Consider the following 22287-nt stretch of genomic DNA (forward strand, 5'->3'; position numbering starts at 1 on the left):
CAAAAAGGAATTATCTGAAAGGAAAAGCCCCCCCACACTGTGCTACATCACAGCTATCAAAATCTGAAAGTCCAGGACACAGTATCCAGGACTCTGACTTCCCCTGTGAAGCAGCTAGGAGGTTAACTGGGGTCTGCAGGCAAACGGCTTAGAGAAGGAGCACAAGCTTAGAGACTTGTCTGTAAGAGACTGTGCCAGTCTAATTCCCTTCCAGCAGCCCCTCCCTACAGGAATGATATGCAAATAGAGGCACAGAGCCCTGCTGGCAGCAGGCTCAGCGCACAGGGCACTTGGGATTTCAGAGGAGAGTGTCTTACTTTTGTGTGTGTGTGTGTACATAAAACTTTGGAGCAGATATGGGAGCAGCGACCTAGGAAGAGTGTTATACACACCCACGCTTTGGTTTACCTGGTATACCAGCTGAGAGCAGCTCTGCAGGGAGACCCCAGCCGCTCAGGCTGAATGTACAAGAGACTGTTAGAAAGAGAGAGGCATACTGGGCACTTAAACCCTCTAACTTCCCAATGGGGCTCTGGCTGCTGGTGCTGCTGGTGCTTCAGGCAGGTGAGTACAAATTCTGTACAGCTGCAGTTGTTGGATCCCTGGGAGCATCTCTATCTCTGCCACCCTCCTGCTTCTCCCACTCTGTGTGAGGGCAACTTCCCCCTTCACTTTGGCAGCCCATGTACTGTATTAGCTTTGCCTAGTTCTACTTGCCCAAAGCAAATCATTGGCATTTGGACCGGTGAGTTAACTATCGTTCATTTTCTCATTATCACGGTAAAGGAAGTCTGAGTATATTTTGTGCCTGGGCTGATTCATTTCCATGGTAATTCTGTAAGACTGTAACTGTAGGAACATGTTTTATTTTCTCTTCTAATTTAGAAAGTTTCCAGTTTTATTCTGAAAAACCTCACGTGTTGACTTTTCTTCTCTGAAATATTGTTTTCAGTTTCATCCCTTTTCTTTATACCAGTGACTCTTGAGCAAATTGTTTCCAATTCAAATAACGTTCAAGGAAAAAAAAGGAATTGAAAAAGCAAATCCCCTTTATAAAAACACAGTTGTATTCTATACCCCTAAACACTGAGGTAGCACTAAGGTTTGTGATCATTAGTGCAGTACAATTTGATTAAGTGTAGAATCCTGTATTAAGGCAGCATAAAGGCTGACAATTTAAACACTGGAAATAACAGGAAAGTTTAAGCTGTCAGATCCATCTTAATTCAGCCTGATTTCATATACAAGATAGATGAAAGTGAACAGTTAGTAGTTATTGAAAGTACTCCAGCTGTGTCATTTGGCTAAATTCAGTTTGCTGTGGGGTTTCTCCTACTTTTCCAAGGATCTTACAGCAGTGTTAACTCTTTATGTGTCACTGAGTCATTTCAATTACTATTTAGGTTGCTAACTGTTCAACTGAATGTATAGTGCACTTGCAAGGCAAGCAAGTTAGAGCTGACTTCAGAACCTTAAAGGGATACTAATGTCAAATTGAAATATAATCAGTTTAAAAAAAAAAAAGTAACATCAGATACTACACTGGCCCCTGCTTTGTTTTCAACTCAGGGGGAGCGTAGATTCTAAAGCAGCTCATTCAGGCTTGGTTCACTGGGGTTCTTTTTGTCCCCCAGGAATAACTGTGATGTTGCTATAGTTAATAGTTTCTCAGGGATGTTCCTCTGGGACTGGATGCATATTTCTGAGAAAGAAACAGCCTCCCTCCCATACATGCTGGATATGATCTGGATATAGGTTATCTGGGTGCAAAGCCAGAGGGATGTCGCTAATTCCAGTGGAATTACTCTGGATATACCCCAAGGTAACTGAGAGAAGAATCTGTCTTTTACCCCCATTCACTTGGCACTTATAGCAGGGAAATAGGGTCTTCTCTATGGTTTCTAATAACGGAGCTGCTGTTTGCTTTTACCAGTTTTAAAAAAATTAATACTCAAGGTAGTGTTTAGCAAAGGGAAGTTGTTACTTTTCCAGGAATGTGTTTTTAATCCATGAGGGAATAGCATGAGAAACCTATGTAAAACACTGTGACATCAGTGCATGGAATTAGCTCCTGAAAGAGGCTGCTACATTTCACCTAAAATGCTGGAAAAGATTCAGTGTGTTGTCTTTTCCTTGTTTGTGCTTATGCTGCAGTTGCACTTTTTTCGCAGGGTTCTCGATCATTTTAATGCTTAATATTCTGTTACTTTATGAGGTCGTTTTTTCCTCTGAAGAAACGAACCTCTGACTTTTCATGGCTGGGGAAAGATTCTCATTGACTTCAATGGGCTTTTGAATCAAGCCCTTAGAGAAAACTATGGCATATGATACACGCAGGGAAGAGGGATTAGAACTACAGGTTTTAAAAGGAAAGCAATGGTCTTAATAATAGCATCTAGTCCCTACCTCACATGGATGGTTTAGGGGATTAGTCAATGTTTGCACAGCACTTTGAAGATGTTAAGTGTATTCAAACAGCAGGGAACAAGTGGCCAAGCAGCTTCAGTCTGGGGTTCTTGGTTCTGAAATATGATCCAACTCTTGAGTCAAGAATGCTGAAAAGTCCATCAATTTATTTTAGCTTTTACCTTAGGGGTGGGTTGAGTGGTTATGAATGGATGGGGAGAGAGAGAGGTGAAAGCTGAAGAACAGAGGGGCTGGGTGGAAAGTATGGGGAGGGGCTAATGCTAACTGTTCATATGATGCACTCATACCGATGGATAGGTGCACGGATGCATCACAATAAGTGAAAATAATAGCAGCAATTAGTACTATTATCATCATGTTAGGCACCAAAATCCATATTTAATCATCTAAATCAGAGGCTTGATTTTCAGAGGTGAGTCCTCTCCCCTCCCACAGCAGTCTATGAGAAACACAACTTTGAATAGGAGGGATACAAGATACAAATAAGCGTTTCAAATCAGGGTATCATATTAAAGGCCTGCAACTGAAAAATGGTTTAAGAAAGTTGCTTCAAACTATGCAGGCACATTCTCCTTTGCCTTTAGAATAAATCTGAAATTTTTAAGGCCAAAATTAATGGGGTGGCCCTATATTAAGGCTTTATAATGGAAGGTGGATATAACCTTTAATATTACCTTAATAAAGCTGCCACCTATTCAAACTAGGCAATGGAATGTTATTGTATGTACTCAGTGACTGTTAAATGACGCAGGCCTTCCCTTGCTGATAAAGGTGTACCTTTACGGTCCGTGTGGCTTGTAGATATTACTCTGATACAACAATAATAAGGAAAGTGGCAGTGTTTGTGCACTGGGCCCAAACGCCCAATAAGGCCTAAAATCTGCAGTGGGAATTTGAAAGAAATCAGCAGTGAAAATCCTTAAAGGTGTTGTGCAAACCCTGTATGAAACAACATTCTCTCTTTGCAGTTTGGAAAGGCGCACTGGGGAAAACCCATTCTTTGCATACAAGAGGACTCATTGAATTAGCAGGAGCCATATCCTGTGGTACAGGACGCAATGCTTTGGCATATCTAGGTTATGGATGCTACTGTGGTCTGGGAGGACGAGGTTGGCCTAAAGATAAAGTAGACTGGTAAGAACATCACTTATATGCCCATGTATAGTTCTGGTCTCTCCACTAAATTCTTCCCTCAGTTACATCCATGTATAGGGTTGCCAGATGTCCAGTTTTCAACTGGAACACCTGCTCGAAAAGGGACCCCAGCGGCTCCAATCAGCACTGCTATCTGGTCCGTTAAAAGTCTGGTTGGCAGCACAGCGGGGCTGGCAGGCTCCCTACCTGGCTCCGCGCAGCTCCCCAGAAGTGGTGACATGTCCCTCAGCTCCTAGGTGGACAGCCGTGGGCTCTCCTTGCATTGACCCTGCCCCAACCTGAGTGCCACCTCCATAGCTCCCATTGGCCAGGAACCATGGCCAATGGGAGCTGCAGGGGCAGCACCTGTGCATGGAGGCAGTGTACAGAGCCACCTGGCTGCACCTCCGCCTAGGGACATGTTGCTGCTTGTGGGGAGCTGCCTGAGGTGAGCGCCGCCCGGAGCCCATACCCCAAAACCCCTCCCACACCTCACCTCCTGCCCCAGCCCTGAGCCCCCTCCCAAACTGCTTCCTAGAGCCCACACCCAAACCCCCTCCTGCACTCCAATCTCCTGCCTCTAGCCCCCCCCACACCCAATCTCCCTCCCAGAGCCTGCATCCTGAGCCCCCTCCTGTGCCTCAACCCCCTGCTCCAGCTCAAAACCCCTTCCTGTACTCCAAACCCCTCAGCCCCAGCTTGGAACCCCCTCCTGCACCCTAAACCCTGCACCTCTACCCCATTCCCCAGCCTAGATCCCCCTCCCGCACCCTGAACCTCTCATTTCTGGCCCCACCCTGGAGCCCATATCCCCAGCTCAGAGCCTGTACCCCCTCCCACACTCCAAACCCCTCAGCCCCAGCCTGGAGCCCCCTCCTGTACCCCAAACCCCTCATCCCCAACCAATGCCCTCACCCCCTGCCACACACCAACCCCTTCCCCCAGCCTAGTGAAAATGAGCGAGTGAGGAAGGGTGGGAGAGAGCGAGCGACAGAGGGAGGCGGAATGGAGTAAGCAGGATTGGCGCCTCGGAGAAGAGGTGGGGCCTTGGGGAAGGGGTGGGGCAAGGGTGTTCGGTTTTGTGCAATTAGAAAGTTGGCAACCCTGTAAAACCCCATTCACCCCTTTGCCAAGTGCAAACCAAAAGAAAATTAGGCCTGGTTTGAGACCAGGAACTTAATTTAAAATGTAAATTAAATGTAAAATGGTGTACAGACAGCACTTGTAAGTGTGTGTCACATGGACATCCACAGCGGCATTGCCCAGCATATTCATGAGGACTTTTAACCTCTGGTGAATGGTGGCAAAGTTCCCTGGAGACAGGGACTCCACTAGGGGGTCCAGGTTGTGGCCACCCAAAACTGCTGCAACCTCACTTACTGGGGGTAACCAGTATAGTGTGTGGCACTGACTGAAAAGGGGTCACACCCAAGGTGAGTGGATGCTTGGCAACACAGGAAAGGGCAGTAGTGGAAACACTGCTTTTCCTCTCCTATGGGAGAATCCCATATTGGTGCAGGAGCGACTCAAGCTCCTTGCAGTCACCCCACGTCTGTTTACTACATTAAACCAACAGATGATGTTGGCAGAACAGCATATTTTAACAGAGTAATAGTCTCTCCCTTCTCTGGCTTTTGTATTTGTTGAGAAGATGTTGAGCTGTTTATTTTCAGAGCAGGAGGCAATGCTCCTGTTCCACTGCAATACTTTTACTTCTCTTACACACCCTGAGTGGTGAATATTTAATTATTTTGTCTGGTAGGCTTTGATCTACCTGAGTGACTGTGAGCTCTGATCCTTTTGCTATAGAAAATTTTTGCCACCGGCACAGTCTATCTCTGCACCTTCAAGTTAGCCACACAATTCCATCTGCTTATCTAAAATCTATAAGCAGGGTGGCTCTTACACTTACCTTTTCCTTTCTTCAGGAAAGAAGGCAGGTGATATCAGCCCATTTAGTAAATACCTCACTGTGCTTTACCAACATATCCAGCTGTTGCAGGCACTTGCAATTTTTCTAGAAAGCCTGGCCACGTGGAAATGAATGGGAGTTTTGACATTGACTTCAGTGGGGCTAGCATTTCGCCCTAAGTGGCTAAAATCAGGGACCCAACACGTGGAGGCACCCAAAATTAGTGGCCACTTTTGCAGATTTAAGCTTAACCCTTTAACTACAGCTATTAATGCCCCTTGACTGCTTTGCTTGGTTACAGAAAATTATTTTTTAGGCAGTCAGAAATTCTGGGTCTGATCCTCAGCTGGTATAAACCAGCTCCATAGCTCCACTGGATCTGGCCCTAAACATTTTCCTTCTCATATTTCTTGGAGGAATCTTCTGGGTTCCTCTCCCTGATGACGCTGTTACAAAAATCAACACGTCATGCTGTGTAAGTGATGATGAACACAGCTTTTGCAGTATTTCCCATTGTAAGTACGAGTACTGTGGTAAAGCCAACTTCCTTGAGCAGTAAATGTTTAAAATGACTCATTGTTTAAACATTTCTGCTTTGCTACTGACACCATTATAAAAGGTGTGATTTTATTTTCCTTAAATCAGTCTTCTCTGTCTAGATAGTTCAATATTAAAGTAGGTCTAAATATAGACTCTTTTTTTATTCTACAAAAAGGCATACTTCTGGGCAACTCGTTTAAAAATGTTGGTTTCAAACACTGGCTTTGTTGTGGTATTCTAGTAGTTACATTTTCCCCCATCTCCTTCCATCCTCTCTGTCATTACAATGAAATGAACAGGTAGTGCTCATCTCATTCCTTCCCCTATCACACTCTGCTGGATGTTTTGTGAATTTCCCAGAACTTCAGATAGATATCGCTGTTTGAGCTCAATGAGCATGCAGAGGACTCGAGTCACAGTCACCTGATTCTGTGAGATGCTGATTGAAATCAATGGAAGTTAGGAGAGCCTAAACCCCTTTGAGGATCTGGGCCTATGGGAATGAGCCAGCTAGCCTTCTGCAAGACACAAAGAGAATGAGATTTTCCATTCTCAGTGAATTAAACAAAAAGAACAGAACAGACGACGGTGTCTGTTCCTCTAAAATTGCAAACAGAACCTATTGCCACAGTGACATTTGCTCATTGCACTTTTCTCCTCATCTCTGGTTGTCCTGGGCAGGGATTTAGCCAGTCAGAGCTGCTTATATCCTTAAGTGCAGGTTTTCTAGCACATACTTTATGAATAAGCAATTTCCAACTAGTAGAGGTTTGTATTAATCTTTCATTCCTGTTGCCCAGCCAGCCTGTAATCTCGCTGGCTAAGACTGATTGCATTTGGTACCATTAAGCAATAACCGGTGGGAAGGAAAGGCATTTCTTGACAGTGAGTGACCAGCTGAAGTTGTTGAGGGGTATTTATTCTCTTCTCTCCAAGGTGCTACTTCGGGGGCATCTGGAGGCAATTTTGCAAACTCTGAGCCTGTCTCCTCTCACTTTACACTGGCATAAATCAGGAGTAAGTCACTCCACGGAAGCTAATGGGGTTATATCAGTGTAGGACTGGTGTCACTGAGAGCAGAATAAGGCCCTCCAAGAGCGATGCAATCCTTCCATTTTTTACAAAGCCAATTTAGGAGCAGCCACTCCCCACAGCCAGCTGGTTCTTCTCATTAGCCCTTTCTTTGCTGTCCAGCTCCGCCTACTCTCCTCTTTCCTTTGCTCTGCTCCTTCCTCTCCCTCTGTGCCGCTGTTCTGGCTCCTTTCTTTTCTCTGGTTCCCCACTACTACTCCTTTTCTCTTGTCCTCTGGCTCCTTACTCCCGCACCTCCTCCCTTTGCCTGCTTCTCTCCTGTCACTCAGGTCAGGCCCTCCACCAATGGGCTGCTCCTCCTATCCTCGCTGCTCCTGAATTACCACTCCCCCTTTCACCTCCACCCACATGGCCAGCACCTCTCACCCACCTCCCAGATTGCTAATTCTTCCCTCCCTCTGATCTTGGCCTCTGAACTTTCAGAAAGAAAACCAGGAACAAGATGATCTGAAAGTAGGGAATAATTAACCCATGACTCATCATCACTATTATAAACCCAATAGAAACTTCCTTCTCTGTGTGTTGCATCGTGGGCAGCATAAGTTGTTTTGCTTAGCCATTAGCAAGTGCTACAGTATCCAATGGGAAAATAGGACCTCAGTCTGAACGTTTGGTTAGGTTTGTAATCTAACAGGTGACGAGTCACATTCTAATGTCCTTTAGGTGTTGGGTTGCTGCTTTTAAATTACGTTTCTAGAATTCTGAATGTAGCAAATAATCTTGTGGTCATCATTGCTGATGTCATATAGGCAAGCTCAGAATAAACCTGGCATTTATCTGGCAGACAAATCTGTGGGTCGAAATTGCTGCTTTACTAAATTGGGAGTACAGATGGAAGGAAAGCACTATGGGCTAAATTCAGCCCCTGTATAGTCACAGGAGGTAAAAGAAGGCTGAGTTTGACCCAATGGGCCTAATTCTCTTCTTGCTTTCACAAGATTTACCCAAGTCTAGCTCCATTGACTTCACTGACATTATTCCAGAGTTACCCCGGTGTGGGATCCAAATCAAACAAGTTATCTTTGCTTCTGATTACTTATGAACATAGGTGTGATGTGTGGCTAGGCTAGAGGGGGCTCAGCCACCCCTAATCTATCTCAGCCTGCCCAGCTCAGCAGGCAAAGGCCTGCAGCTGGTGGCCCCAGCACCAGGAAGGGGATGGGACATTGTAGAGGAGGGGCCCTATCTGTGCGGGGACACATGTGTGATGTGGTGAGCACCTATGAATTCTGCAAGTGGCGAGAGCCAACAGACGGGCCTGGGGACCCAGGCCCAGCCCCTCAGGACAGGAGCTGCCGCTGCAGGGTGAGTGCGGAGTGAGCTTGCTCTCCAACCCCACCCTCCAGTCCTCCCTTCTACACCAGGCTAGGGTAGAGACAGTGACCCACATACACACCAGAGAGCAGGACTTGACACACACACACACATCCCACCCCCAGAAATAACAGTAGTTATTAAGTTTTGCTCATCCCTCCAAATAATATTTTTACCAGCTGTCTATGCTTATGGACTATCCCCATTTCAAGAAACCCAGCCTTCTGGGCTATCTCTTGTCAAATGACATGTTAGTACTCAAGGCCATAAAGCAGTTTCCTCTATCTAAAATATGATCAGTTGTTTGCTTGGTAGATACAGAACTAGTTTTAAGAACCAAATAATCAAAGGGGGAGATTTTTTTTTCTATCTTCAGAATATGGCTAGGTGTAAGGTCAGAACATGCATAACTTCTGTGAATACTTACTGGATCTCGTCCTGTAATTCTGGGCAGGAACTGAACTTCCCATCCCATCGCTCTGAGTCTGGATCACAGCAATTTTGAAATCCACCAGAGAAGCCATATGAGCGACAAAAAGGGTAGATTAGATCTAGTCTAGAAGTTCTTATGCCACACTCATTACTGTAGTGTCTGAGCACCTTCCAGTACTGCAGTATGCAAAATGTGACTAACGTCTGTCATGTTTTGTTGTTTTGGCATCCTCTTGCTAGAAGGAAAATTATGCACTGTGGGGTGTTTTGATTTTTTTTAAACGAGAGAGGGAGAGAGATGTTGCTCTGTATTTATGTTAGAGAGGGCAGAGTCAAAGAAATGCACCTGGCAGTTAGAGCAGAAGGTGGTGAGGTTTGTGATGGCCCTTAGTTGTTGGGCGAGTTCATTCCACTGTCTCGCACTGGCCCCTGAGAAAGTTCTGTCTCCCGCACAGGCTGTACTCTTACTATACAAGTTCCATTGTGCCAGAGGAGCGAAGCTATAAATCATGGTCTTCACCTCAGAGCAATAATTGATCTTTTAGATGCCCTGGGCCCCGGCCATTAAGGGCCTTGAAGATAAAGACCAAGACTTGAACTTGATTCAGTGTTCTACGGGAAGCCAGTGTACAGAACAGAGGATAGGTCTGATGTGCTTGCAGTAACCCATGTTGCTGAGTGGATACACTGGAGCATTCTGTATTAGCTGGCATTTCCTGCGTGCTGAAGTCTTCATGCCCTGGTATATTGCATTGCTGTAATTTAGCCAAGAGGTGACAAAGGCATGAAGAAGTAGAAAATTTCTACCAAATGTGAAGTGAGTGAGACAAGAGGATCCTGACCTGTTACACACTGAAATAGAGAGGTTCATCACAGAGATGGCTTCTAATTATTTTTTACCATTTTGTTGGGGGGGCGGAACAACACCCCAGAGATAAAATCAGCATTAATGGACTCCCCTCGAAGCTGATATCTGTCCACTGGATGACTCCCCAGTCAACTACAAAGGAAGAAGGCAACAACTCTAGCTGAGGAAAGGGGAAGAAGGAGACATGAGCCTCTGTCAGATAAATAATACATAATTTCACACATTTTGTGTGAAATCTCTCTTCTGAAAAGTCCAGATCTAAATGTAATTACATGACAGAGTGAAAAATGGCAGATGCACTTGAAATGCCATATAGGGATCTATACTGTTGGTTGGTGAGTACTTACTGTGACAGGTTGGGTCACAGAAGCCCCCTTAGGACTGCCACTTGATGTGCTGAGAGTACCTCTGAGCCCATTTTCCCTGGAGCTTGGGACTTCAGTACCTGTCTTGTTGAGCCAGACACACTAGCCTGTTACAAACACAGACTCAGGTCTGAACCACGTCCCCCAAAAGCTGCAGACTTAACTGAAAGCAGCTTAAGAAGTGCTCCTGTCCCTAGCACCCAGATACCCAGTTCCCAATGGGGTCCAAACCCCAAATAAATCCATTTTACTCTGTATAAAGCTTATACAGGTAAACTCATAAATTGCTCTCCCTCTATAACACTGATGGAGAGATATGCACAGCTGTTTGCTCCAGGGATTAATTACTTGCTCTTGGTTAATTAATAAGCAAAAAGTGATTTTATTAAGTATAAGAAGTAGGATTTAAGTGGTTCCAAGTAATAGACAGACAGAACGAAGTAAGTTACCAAGCAAAATAAAATAAAACACGCAAGTCTAAGCCTAATAGAGTAGGAAACTAAATGCAGGTAAATCTCACCCTCAGAGATGTTCCAATAAGCTTCTCTGACAGACTAGACTCCTTCCTAGTCTGGGTCCAGCAATCACTCACACACCCGTAGTTACTGTCCTTTATTCAAATTTCTTTCAGGCATCTCTTTGGGGTGGACAGGCTATCTTTTAAGCCAGCTGAAGATAAAATGGAAGGGTTTCCAGGGCCGTATATAGTCTTTCTCTGGTGGGTGGAAACCCCTTTGTTCTCCTGTGTAAAATCCCCTCAACAAGATGGAGTTTGAAGTCACCTGGGCAAGTCACATGTCTATGAATGATTCAGCTTTTTGCAGGCCTATGCCATTGTTTACATCTTAGTTTGAGTTTTCCCAGGAAAGCTCAGATGTGGATTGGTATCTCCCAAAGTCCATTGTCAGTTAAGTGTTTCTTGATTTGGCACTTACTGAGAATAATCCTTTATCAAGAAGCTGACCAAATGCTTCATGGAGGCTACTTAGAATCAAACAAATACATAGCCAATATTCATAACTTCAAATAAAAAAATGATACACACATACAAGACAGCATAATCATAACCAGCAAACTACAACTTCCCATAGACACCTTATCTGGCCTCCTCTGTATAAGAACTGGTGCAACCATAGGACCCTGGTTGCAACAATGATCTGTACGGTCACAGTTTATGTCAATAATGTCACACGTACAGTTGGGTTCTTCTCAGAGTCCTGATCTAGTTCCACATTCTGAACAGCATTTGACAAAATGAGTGGAGGGAATCCATACCCCTTCTTGGGGGGGAGGGGAATAAATCTTCCTTATTAGCAAAGGCTAGATCTGAGAGACCATGCATAATTTATTTTGATGTTGTATACACTCACTGCATATTTGTAAGGACCTGTCAGGTTCTGATACAGCTTTTGGTGCATTAACTTGCCTCTTTCCAATCTGGGTATGACATGACTGGTCATTAACATCATTAATTCTTCATGTGCCACCTCTCAGGATTCATGTAGAGCAGGGGATGGCTTGTGAAGGATCACCTGGGCTTCAAGGTATCATCTGCTTACCTTTGAGCAGTTCCAAGGTATTAGGGCCATGCTAGGTCATTCAGGACAAACGTTACTCTGTCCCTAAATAATGACACAGGCTGCCTTGGTTTGTTCCTACTGAGCATCCCCTAAGAGCACAGCAAAAGGGAGGTCACCCTCTAAACTCACTGCTCTTAGCCCTGCCTCTCCTTCCTAGCTCAGTAATACCTGACCCTGCACTTGTAGGTGCAGGAAATCCCCTTAGGAGAGGGGCAGCACTTATTCTGGCTGGGTCCAGCTCCCGTGCTCCATGGATCTCTCAACACCCAGGGCTTTCCCCTGTGAATTTGCTGCAGTGACCCTTGGCTGGCCCCTTTGCTCTCTGAGTTGAGCAATTCTATGGTAAATAGCCCGTTGGCTGGCCCACCCAGCACCTTTCCCCCTTTATCCCTGTTTTACCCTTACTGGGGTGACCTGGAGCTGGGCTGGGCTGTGGACTCACTGTGTCTGGGCCTGTCCCTCTGACCCTGTATTCTCCCTCCTTCTTTCGTGCCAGCACCTCAGGGTCTCGTGGACACATTCCTCTCTGCTCGTGCGGCAGCCTCTTGGAGGGATTCACACAGAAGCCTTCACAACACCCCTCAGGAGATGCTTTAAGGGTTGTGTGTTCCTCATTTCCCGATGATGTCAGCCTGCACCAGCTCCACTCATTGATTAAAACAATTGCTCCTTTGTGCCCTTAGCTTCACCAGCCCCTTCTGGGGGCAGCCATTGGTCTGGCCAGTGCCATTTCATCTCTGACAGTTTAATGATGAGCCTGTGAACAAAGATCACACAACTAATCCACATCTGGGCTCAGATGATTTGTAGTTATTGTCTCAGACCATTGGTCCATTTGGGCTTGTGTCCTGCCTCCAGTTGCAACTAGGATCGGATGCTTCAGGGGAAGGAGAAAAAAAACCCAGATAGTCCATTCAGCCAGTTGTGAATTGGGGTGGAAAATCCTTCCTTACCACAGCAGAAAATCAGCTGAAGCTCTGAAGTATGAAACTGGATTCCCCTAATTATCTTACCAACGTGGATACAAGTGTGAACGTTGTGTGGAGAAAACTAAGATGTGGACATGGGAGATAGAGGAAGGAGAGGGATGGAGGAAGAGTGTATTGTCTCTGGGAAATGTTTGTGGGTTTGTTCTATTTACTCTGCGAGTCCCTCAGGTCAGGGAAGCAGGTTATCCATGTTCTGTGAATGGCAGTGCTGGTAAAAATACTGTCCCTAGCTCTGTACATGTGCCTTGTATTTTAGAAAACCCAGATAAATCAAGTCCCTGTCACAAAGAACTTACACGACCAAATAGCACAAGATAAACACTCTGACTTCCTGCTTCTCTGTGAGCTGTGGAGGCCTGGCTGGTTTTTCAAACTGCTCTGAGAGGCTTTGGGACCTTTGCTAACGGGCTCAGGTCTTTTGCTGCAGTGCTCTGCCTTCCCTCCCATTCTGCCTCTCTGTAGGCTGGAGATGCTTGCGCATTGTGAGACCCATGGAGAGAAGTTTCATTATTACTGGAGCTCTGCTGTGTTTCCTGTGATCGTGCAGCTACAGCCTTGACTGTAGAATGTGGTTGTGATGCACTCCCCCCGGGTGCCACCTGGAACTGGGGTACCACTGAGCCCTCTGACCCGCCTGCCTGGGCTCCTTCTCACACTGTGCTGCTGTGACAAGCTGTAAAGCTCTCCAAGCCTGCTCTTTCGCCAGCATTCACACAGGTAGGGACACACCCAGTTCCAGTCACATGCTGGCTCTCTAACCTCCAGCCTCCCAGCCTAGGACCCCAGAGCAGTACCATCCTGCCCTGGTCAAATCTGGCCAGTATATGGGTTTAATACCTGGTCCACCTCTCCCTCACTATGAAGAGGACCATGCGCACTTGTGGTAACCAAGCTGAGATTTTCCCCAGACACCTTAGTCAAACACACACTGGTTTGGATTAAAACATAAAATAAGTTTATTAACTACAAAAGGATAAATTTTAAATGATTATAAGTGATAGCAAAGAGATCAAAGCAGATTACCTAGTAAATAAACAAAACCGCAAACTGAATTTAACATACTAGATAGGCAGGATATGAATTGGCAGATTCTCACTCTGAGTGATAAACAGGCTGGCAGATTCTTAAGGCACAAGCTGCCTTGGCTTTGCAGCTTGGGTTTCCCACGTTTTCATACACAGGCTAGTAATCCCTTTAGCCTGAGACCATCACTTCCCCCAGTTCAGTCATTATTCTTCAGGTGTTTCCAGGTGTGTTGTTGTAGGGAGAGTGAGGTACCATCATGATGTCATTCCCCCTTTTATATCTTCTTCCTCCTTGCTGGAAAGCTCTTCTGCTATGACCTGGGTCAAACAGTTCCCACTGTGTAGTGCTCTCTATGAGAGGTTTCTATTGTACATAGTTCCTGGGGTAATCCTTGTGCCTGTGTGCATTTCCTCAACGAGCCATTAACATTGTTTGGCCTTTTTACTGTTGTACCTGAAAGGCTGCTTGTGGGTATTTTCAACCTCACAATGTGTTTCAGTAACACATTCATAGCCAAACTTCATAGGCGAAAGCACATACGATACAACGAGCTATTAATGTCTAGCAGATCAAGACTTTTAGAATGATACCTCACAAGGCATAGTTTGTACAAAACATACCCTAATTACATGACAGTGGTGAATATTGGGATGCCAAGGTGTCACAGTGACATTTGGCCTAAATTGCACCAAGTTCAGTGGTGCTGCTGTGGAGGACCCATGGCACCTCTGTACAGTAGCCAGGGGTCCAACGTTGCATTTTCTGCCTGTGCCTTGTAGCTGGCCACTGCTCTCCAGCTTTCCCCACAAGGGGACTTAGTGGGATTATGGTGCTTACTCCCTGCACTGTTCCAGGGAGCTAGGCAGCAGGAGGTAGGGGAGACACAGAGGGAGTCCACCTTGCAGCCAGGGAATGAGGAGAGCCTGGGGTGTAGGCTGTGGGAGAAGAATGCCTGGACAACAAGCAAAGAGACCAGAGAGATGAGTTGCAGAATCCCTCTCCCTTTCTGAGCCAGGCCACTTGGAAACTATAGCAACAGCCGGATCCAGGACAAGTGGAATAGTGCCCCTGGAGAACATGGCAGGAGACAGATGCAGGGATGGGGCTGGGCCCCTGGAGGTCATGGGGATCCTGTTCATTACTGAAGATATTCATGAATGAAGTTTACACCTAGGGGTATTTTTGACCCTGGCCCATCATGGAAAATACTCATGGACCAAAAGCCCCTCAGTGAATATTTCTTGCAGTGATTATTTCTGACACTGGATTTTTTTGCTCTGTTCTCCCAGCCGCCAAGCTCCTCTCCCTGACTTCACAGGCCTTGTCTGGTCCCTCCCTTGCTGGTTTATTACAATTGCTCTCAGTATTAGTACATTTCCCCCATGTCTCAGCTAAGTGTTTGTCTCCTTAACTTCAAGACATTGCTTCTGATTCTGCTACCATGCAAGGCTGTGAGAAATCCCCATTCTCACTTATACTGTTCCCTGGCAGACACTTACAAACAACATCCTATCCCCTCACACCCTGGGCCTTTTCTCGCCTAAGTTACATAGATTTAGCACCCTTAGGACCCAATCCAAAATGCACTGGAGTCAACAGAAACAATTCCTTTGACTTCAGTGAGCTTTGGATCAGACCCTTAGTTCCCAAATCATGTCTCTTATTTTCTCTCAAGCAGCATCAATTCAGCAAATTCCTGGATCCAAAGACCTCCAAGCTCTGGGGAGGGTTGGAATCTGAACCAGGATCTGGCTTGGAATATCAGAGCTCTTCCTCCTCCCAACCATCCCCTGTAATGGATCAAACCCGAACCTGAGATCCAGACACTGGGGCCTTTGAACTCTGGATCTGAATTTAGCACCTCAGCCCTGTCTCTATCATGCAAACAGGCAGAGGGAGTGAGCACTGAGCAGTTGGGAATGGGCAGCCATCCCCATTAACCCATGCTAAGTACCGTCCTGAGACTCATTGCACTTACCTATTGGAAGATCAAGTGCTTTGCTGACAGCTCGCACCGCCTTGCTCTGTTGTTATCACTGTATCAATTAGACATGGGCCTGAACCAAAACCTTGGAACACAGCACCCCCATTCTTTGGGGTCAAAATCCTGGTTGGGATCCAAATCTTTTTGCTCAGGCCCATCTCTAACAGTGACAGAACATGGCTGGAACGCCCTGGTGCAATTGGGAGAACTGACACTGAGGGGCAAGGACTGGCTCTGACAGAACATAGTGGAGAGATGAGGTCATCAGCACTGTGACTCCCAGAATGATTTCACCCACTGTGATCTGCTGCTGACCAATGAGATCACTGTGTTTCAATTGATCTCACAATCAGGATGTAGAGTAGGAGGAGGGAATGAAGTAGTTCCTCTCCCTCTCCTGGGCTTGGGAGGCCCAGCTTCTCCCCATTGCCGCCTAGTGAAGTGAGGACTGACCAGGCAGGGAAATCGGAGGAGGGAGCAGCAGGAGGAGCTGGAGTCCGGCTGGGGAGATCCTGGGGCTCCCAGCATTTTCTGCCCATGGGTGGAACAAGAACAATGGCGGATGGGTAGAAGAGATGCCCAGCTGGGCGTCCCCTGTTCACCTCCTCTCCTCGCTCAGCTGGCTCCCCAAACCCTATTTGGAAGAGGGGAATAGGGACAGACCCCTGACTGCCTTCCCTGCCCTGCAGGGGAGAGGGGATGAAGTAGAGTAGATCAATAATCTGTGATTGATAGAGACTCTGCTGAAATGTCCTGCTCTAAAGTACAAGACCTGTCACAGAAAGTGTCACATTTCACCTGGTAGTATTCTGGCCCTGACAGATGGCCTGCTTGGCCATTGCCGTAAGTTAGAGCAGCTCTTGGGCTGAGAATACTTGGTGCATATAGTGTTCTGGCCCTACTCCGCTTTCCCATTTCCTTCAGCATGCCTCCCAAACCAGGAGTGCAAAGGCGTCTGGCATAGAGCCATTCCACCAGCTCTTCACTGACTAGGAAAGCTTCTTACACTGGAGATGTTCCCCAAGGTGGGAGATGCACTGCCCTCGAGCAAACGAGAATCAGGCCCACGTCCTCCCTAAGTCTTTTCCTGGACTAAGTCACAGAAAGAAGTGTTGATGACACACGTTCATCAGCACCTGCTGTAAGTGTACACGAGAAAGGGGAGCACAGCCTCGTGTCACTCCTCTGTTTGCTCCATTAACATCTGTAGAATATTAATAACAAACTCTGAAGCGTTGTTAATTTTCACTGTAATGATCAAACACTTGGCTGAACTATAGAGAATTTCCCCTTCAGCCTAGGGAAATCCCCCTGTGAACAGAGACAAAAATAGTTTTGTGTGGCCACATAGCTCCTGCTGCATACTGGGAAATGCCCTGAGAAAAACCCACAGAAAGTAACAGACAAAACTCAATCTCTTTGTTGCGGAAAGGTGTTGCCACAAGCATGACTGCTGCTATGACAAGGCAGAGCGGGAAGGCTGTAGCCCCAAGATGCTGAGATATGAATGGACTTGTGAACGCAATGCTGTGGTGTGCGGTAAGGAAATGACTCCACTTTCCTTGTGTGTTTTAGATTTATTCCATTCCCTTTACATTAGGAGCACAGATTGGCACGAGCACTTCACATACCATAGATTTAACACTGCGTATGCTGAACTGGGTTTTAAACTCATTCAGGTCCTTCTATTTAAATTCGTTTTGCTTGTGCCCTGCAAATGGAGCAGGAGCATTTAAAAAATATTTTCTAAAATATTTTCTATTTTCTAAATATTTTCTATTTTCATGATTCTCTCTTTGTGGTTTCAACTCCTCCCAAACTCCTTTAATCCCTTCCCTCCAGATCTTCAGCTATGGAGGGACTATCTTGATGTAGCTAGTCACGTTCAACCTCAAATGTGGGAGACGGGGGGAGTAGCTACATTCAGGTAAAAATACCTGTGCCTTGTCTCTACTTTGGTTTTACTTCTGGTTAGCTATCTTGATGTAAAAACACACCTATTTTTTGCTGTGAAAGAATAGCATAGCGTGGCTGTGAGACACAGCCATAAGTGCACTAAACACAGGTGTGAATGTTTTGTGAGGATGCACTGATTCATGGTCACGACACTCACACGACAAACATGAGTTAAATAGAACTGAGCTAACTCAGGTAAGCCAAGGCAAGGCCGGTGACAGCCTCTGCTAGCCCTTCTCCAATGCAGCAGCTAGCAGCTGCCCTCCCTCACATAACCCCCAATGCAGATTAGCAATGCAAACACTGCATGCCTTCTCCAGTCAACTTCCCTAACTTCCCTAACCTAGAACACAGCAGTCCTTACTGGTCCAGGTAGGTGTTATGGCTGACTCAATACCAATAAAAGGGAAGAATGATTTAATGCCAGGAAATGCTGGAGAGGTTTATCTGAACAATGGAAATGGAAATTAAAAGTGGAGCTGTTTGCATTGCGCCATACTTGGGCTGTGGATAAATAAATCACTTGTTGTCAGCTGCTGAGTCATAAATACAAATATTTACAGAGGAAAGAAATGGAAACTCCTTTTACAGTGGGACTTATTTTTTTCCCCTTTTGCTGCTACCGTGCAATTTTGTTTGCTGAACGAAAAATGGAGATACCATTTGCTTCCGTTCAAACATGCTTCAGAATGTGCTTTGTTCTGTCTTCTGCCCATCTGCATGTGAGAATCACATTCCGTAAACACTCAACATGTATGAAATACTGCTCCCTGCGAGGCAGGCTCAAAGGAAGGAGTCTGCTCTCGCGGCAATAAGTGCCAAACCAAACTGCTCTAAGCACAGTAAACTGAAGATGCTGGGCATGCTACAGAGAGAACTCGAGAGGGCAAGGCAAAAATAGAAAATTCTGAGGTGGGGCTCCCTCAGTCGTTCCTGCTGGTGTGGCACTCTGGATAACTGAAAGTCATTGGAGCCTGAGAGTGAGAGAGCCCAAGCATGAGAACGACTCTGTAGCCTGGTGGGCTAAGCATTCACCCAGGATACGGGAGACCCAGGCTCCAGCCTCCTACTCCAAGTACTCATTAAGTATTTATCTACAGTGGAAAAGTTTCAACAGCAGAGACTAAGGGAACACCCAGCCCCAACACAATAGTGCAGTAGTTAGAGCATTCATGTGAGAGGTTCAAATTCCTTCTCCTCATCAGATGGAAGGGGGACATAAACTGAGGGTCTCCCACATCCCAGATGAGTGCCCTAACCAGAGGACTAAAAGTTATGAGGGAGCTGCTCCCCATCCCCACTTCTTGCAAAAAATGCCTTATGCGTTCACCTCCAAAGAGGGTTCACAGCTGAGATTGGCTAGCAGAGATAGATGCCGATCTGCATGAGAGGAGCTTAGACAGCTTGTGGATCACATTCTAAGGCACCTATTTCTCTACATGCGTTGTATCGGGAGCCTGGGCGCCTAACTCAGGCTTTGGAGACTGCAATATGTTCCTGTGATTTTCTAGGTACCTAAAAGTTTGATGATGTGAACTGAATGTCACAGCACCTACATACCTTTGTGATTCTAGGCCTAAGTTTTTACTGAGTTTTATTCAAAGCCAGGAGAGCTCTGGAAGAAGAAGCAAGGTTCCACTCCTCCTTGAGCACCATCAATGGAATTGCTTACTAAGTTCCAATCAGTTACACCCGTGCAAACCTGTCAACAACAAAGGGGCTGTACAGGGGGCCACTGAAAGTCTAATTTCAGCTCCTTTATGACCAATTATGGTGTTTGTGTGAAGGAAAGAACTCAACTTGACTGTCAAATGAATGTTGAATTTCCAGGGCTGAGAGCTGAGAAAAACACTTTCTTGTAAATGGAGTCACCTTTCAGAACAGAAGCAAAGTTTAATATATGCAGCTTTTTGAGAAGTGGTGGAAGAAGAGGAGTAACAGCATTACAGATGCTTATAATAAGTACAAAGTGAAAGGCTGGTTAAGAAAAAGATTTAGGTGCAAATTTTCAAAAAGGGTCACTGAATTTGGGTGAAAATTGAGGCGCTCAACCCTCTTGACCACTTAGGAAGATGTGTTGAACATGAATTCAGTGGGTATCACAAGGCGGGCACCGTTTTCTAGACACTGCCAATTTGCCGCTAGCTATTATTACTGTCTCATGCTCTTGATCTGATTTGAACTGTTCATTTTCTTTTTCAGATACACTGACAGATAGATGCCAAAAAATGGTGTGCCAATGTGACCAAGAAGCAGCCAAGTGTTGGGGCACTGCCTCTTATAACCCACACTACGTCCTCTGGCCAGATTTCTTATGTGGACAGACTACTCCCATGTGTAATTTTAGTTAGATATTGGGGGGCAAAACTAATCTTCCAGGGACATTTTTCTAATTTCTAAGATACTGTAATAAAATTGTTCATCTTTGATAAGACTGATAATGGTGTTAGAGAATTTCTGGCAGCATGGGGATGGGGAGAAGAAAAGGAATGGTTAGGCACCTCCTCGGTCTTTGGAATTAAGGATCAAAACCTGCCCCCCACCTCCATAGTTGAAGAGGGCCAAATGCATCTAATAGCGTACCACAGCAGCTCCACACTGCAGTTGTAGATAGAAAGAAAAAGTGTCAACAGCAGCCACTGGCATGTAGTCCTTTCACATTGCCTTACATTGAGCCCCTATACATTTTGGAAAGCATGGGGGTGCTCTGTTTGGCTGTCTTTAATTAATTCCCACTGATGGCTAAATTGTCCATCAAAGAACCAATGGCCCATTCAGGAAGTGCAGAAGTCATACTTTAAGTATGGGGGTCCTGGAGATGGGTAGATAGGCGTCCTCATTTTCTCTATCACAGAGTGCAAGCTGCAAAGGGCATGGGCACTTTTCTTTGAAAAGGAATCTGGACTCCTGGCAGGAACCGTGGTCAGGGCAAGAACTGAACGTTTATCAGATTTTTGTCTCTCTGAAAGTCCTGACCGACAGTCTCTTCTTTTTGTCATCATCTAACTTCACACAGCTGAGAACACCTCTGAGAAGAACCTCAGGGGTGAGAAGAGAGTCACATTTTTCTTTTTCTGTTGTAGGGGCAGTAACCACTCATGGCTTCTACTTATAGGCTCATCAAATCCTGGACACACGAGAGTGTATAGTTCCACTACTCCACATTTAAGGCCCTGATCTGCTTCTGTCCTGTACAGATCTTAGCTTATCCCACTTTCTCTGCTGTATATGATGGTCATCAGAAATATTAAATCATGCAGCTGAGCTGAGGTTGTAGACAGCATTATTGATGTTAAAGCAATCAATTCCACCTCATTTAAAGTTTCTCATTCTACTCTTAGTTATGTCCTTTATTTTTGAGTCTCTATCCCACGTTTGAGTAGTAGCCCCAGAGAATGGACATGATGTCAGCTTAATCTCATCATCCAACATGAGACTGGGCAGAACTGCAATGTGGTAGGAGGCTAGTTATGAAGGTTTTAGCGGAGTGTGATAGCCTGGGTACCACAAGAGAGACCCAATTGTGTGACTGGAGCCTGCCCAGAGATGAGGGCCTGGGAATTTGTACCTGAGGTGAAAATGTGGTCTCTTTATGTGAGAGACCTCTAGGAGCGTCAGGGTGCATGTATAAAGGGTGAGATTTTCAAAAGTGCTCCACAGGGGCCTAACTCTGCTTCTATTGAAGTCAATGATGAAATGCCCATCGACTTCAATGGAAGTGAAGTTAGGCCAACGTCCAGCGCTTTTGAAAATCCCACAAAGAATCCCTACTGTGCTCCAGGGAACTCACTTGACCTCAGAGGACAGACCTTAACATGGGAGATCTCCTGGAGCCTCTGAAAAGCCCTTGGCTGAATTACTCCCAGGCTTTGTTGAAGGTTCAAACTCTATCTGGAATGTTTCTGGACCACTGTAAGAGTGTTAATGTTGCCTTTAATATTTTATTTTGGTAGAGGCTTGAAATCCCTTTGTTTTCTGCCTAATAAGTCCTCTGGGTGTGTAAAATCAACCCTCAAGAGTACTTCAATTCCTTTGGCCAAGGTACTGTAAAATGGCTCTTCCTCTACCTTTACATTTCTTCATTATAAGAGCTTGCCATGACAACAAGTCAACAGAACAAGGTAAACTATACTGGGTGGTGCTGATAGGTTAGAACATTGACTTTCCTTGCTCCCCTGGAAAGAATGGATTCAGAACAAATAATATGAGTTTTATAGGGTACTAGTTAGCAATTGGTGGGACTGAGTATTTCACTCATCCATCAGTCTCTGTTGAAACAGGTGGTAGGTTTTATGCAAGAATGTTGTAGCTGACAATGCTAGGGCACTACCTTTTAAAACAAGGAACAATGCCAGGAAAGATCCAGGGTGATGCATAAGAAATATACCCATTCTTCCAAGATACGTAGTCGAGTTAACAAGGACTGTAGCTAATAATAAGGTTAACCTCTTACAAAAGGCTGTTTTGGTCTATGCCAGTGGTTCTCAACCAGGGCCCTGGGGGGCCACGAGCAGGTTTCAGGGGGTCCGGCAAGCAGGGCAGCATTAGACTTGCTGGGGCCCAGGGCAGAAAATCAAAGCCCAACTGCATGGGGCTGAAGCCCGGGGCCCTGAGCCCTGCCACCTGGGACTGAAGCCGAAGCCTGAGCAGTGTAGCTTTGTGGGGGCC

At 45.7% G+C, this 22287-nt stretch overlaps 1 protein-coding gene across 1 annotated transcript; it reads left to right on the forward strand.

The window, feature by feature from the left end:
* The first annotated feature begins 407 nt into the window (after nt 1–407).
* LOC311512630 (phospholipase A2-like) lies at nt 408–19992 on the forward strand. Its single transcript, XM_084613968.1, has 4 exons — nt 408–564; nt 3396–3561; nt 17096–17202; nt 19822–19992. The coding sequence occupies exons 1-4, from the start codon at nt 525–527 to the stop codon at nt 19968–19970; spliced, it is 462 nt and encodes a 153-aa protein (XP_084470094.1). The 5' UTR covers nt 408–524; the 3' UTR covers nt 19971–19992.
* The last annotated feature ends 2295 nt before the right edge of the window (nt 19993–22287 follow it).

Source organism: Lepidochelys olivacea (assembly GCF_965140295.1).
Source record: "Lepidochelys olivacea isolate rLepOli2 genome assembly, chromosome: 1".
NCBI lineage: Eukaryota > Metazoa > Chordata > Testudines > Cheloniidae > Lepidochelys > Lepidochelys olivacea.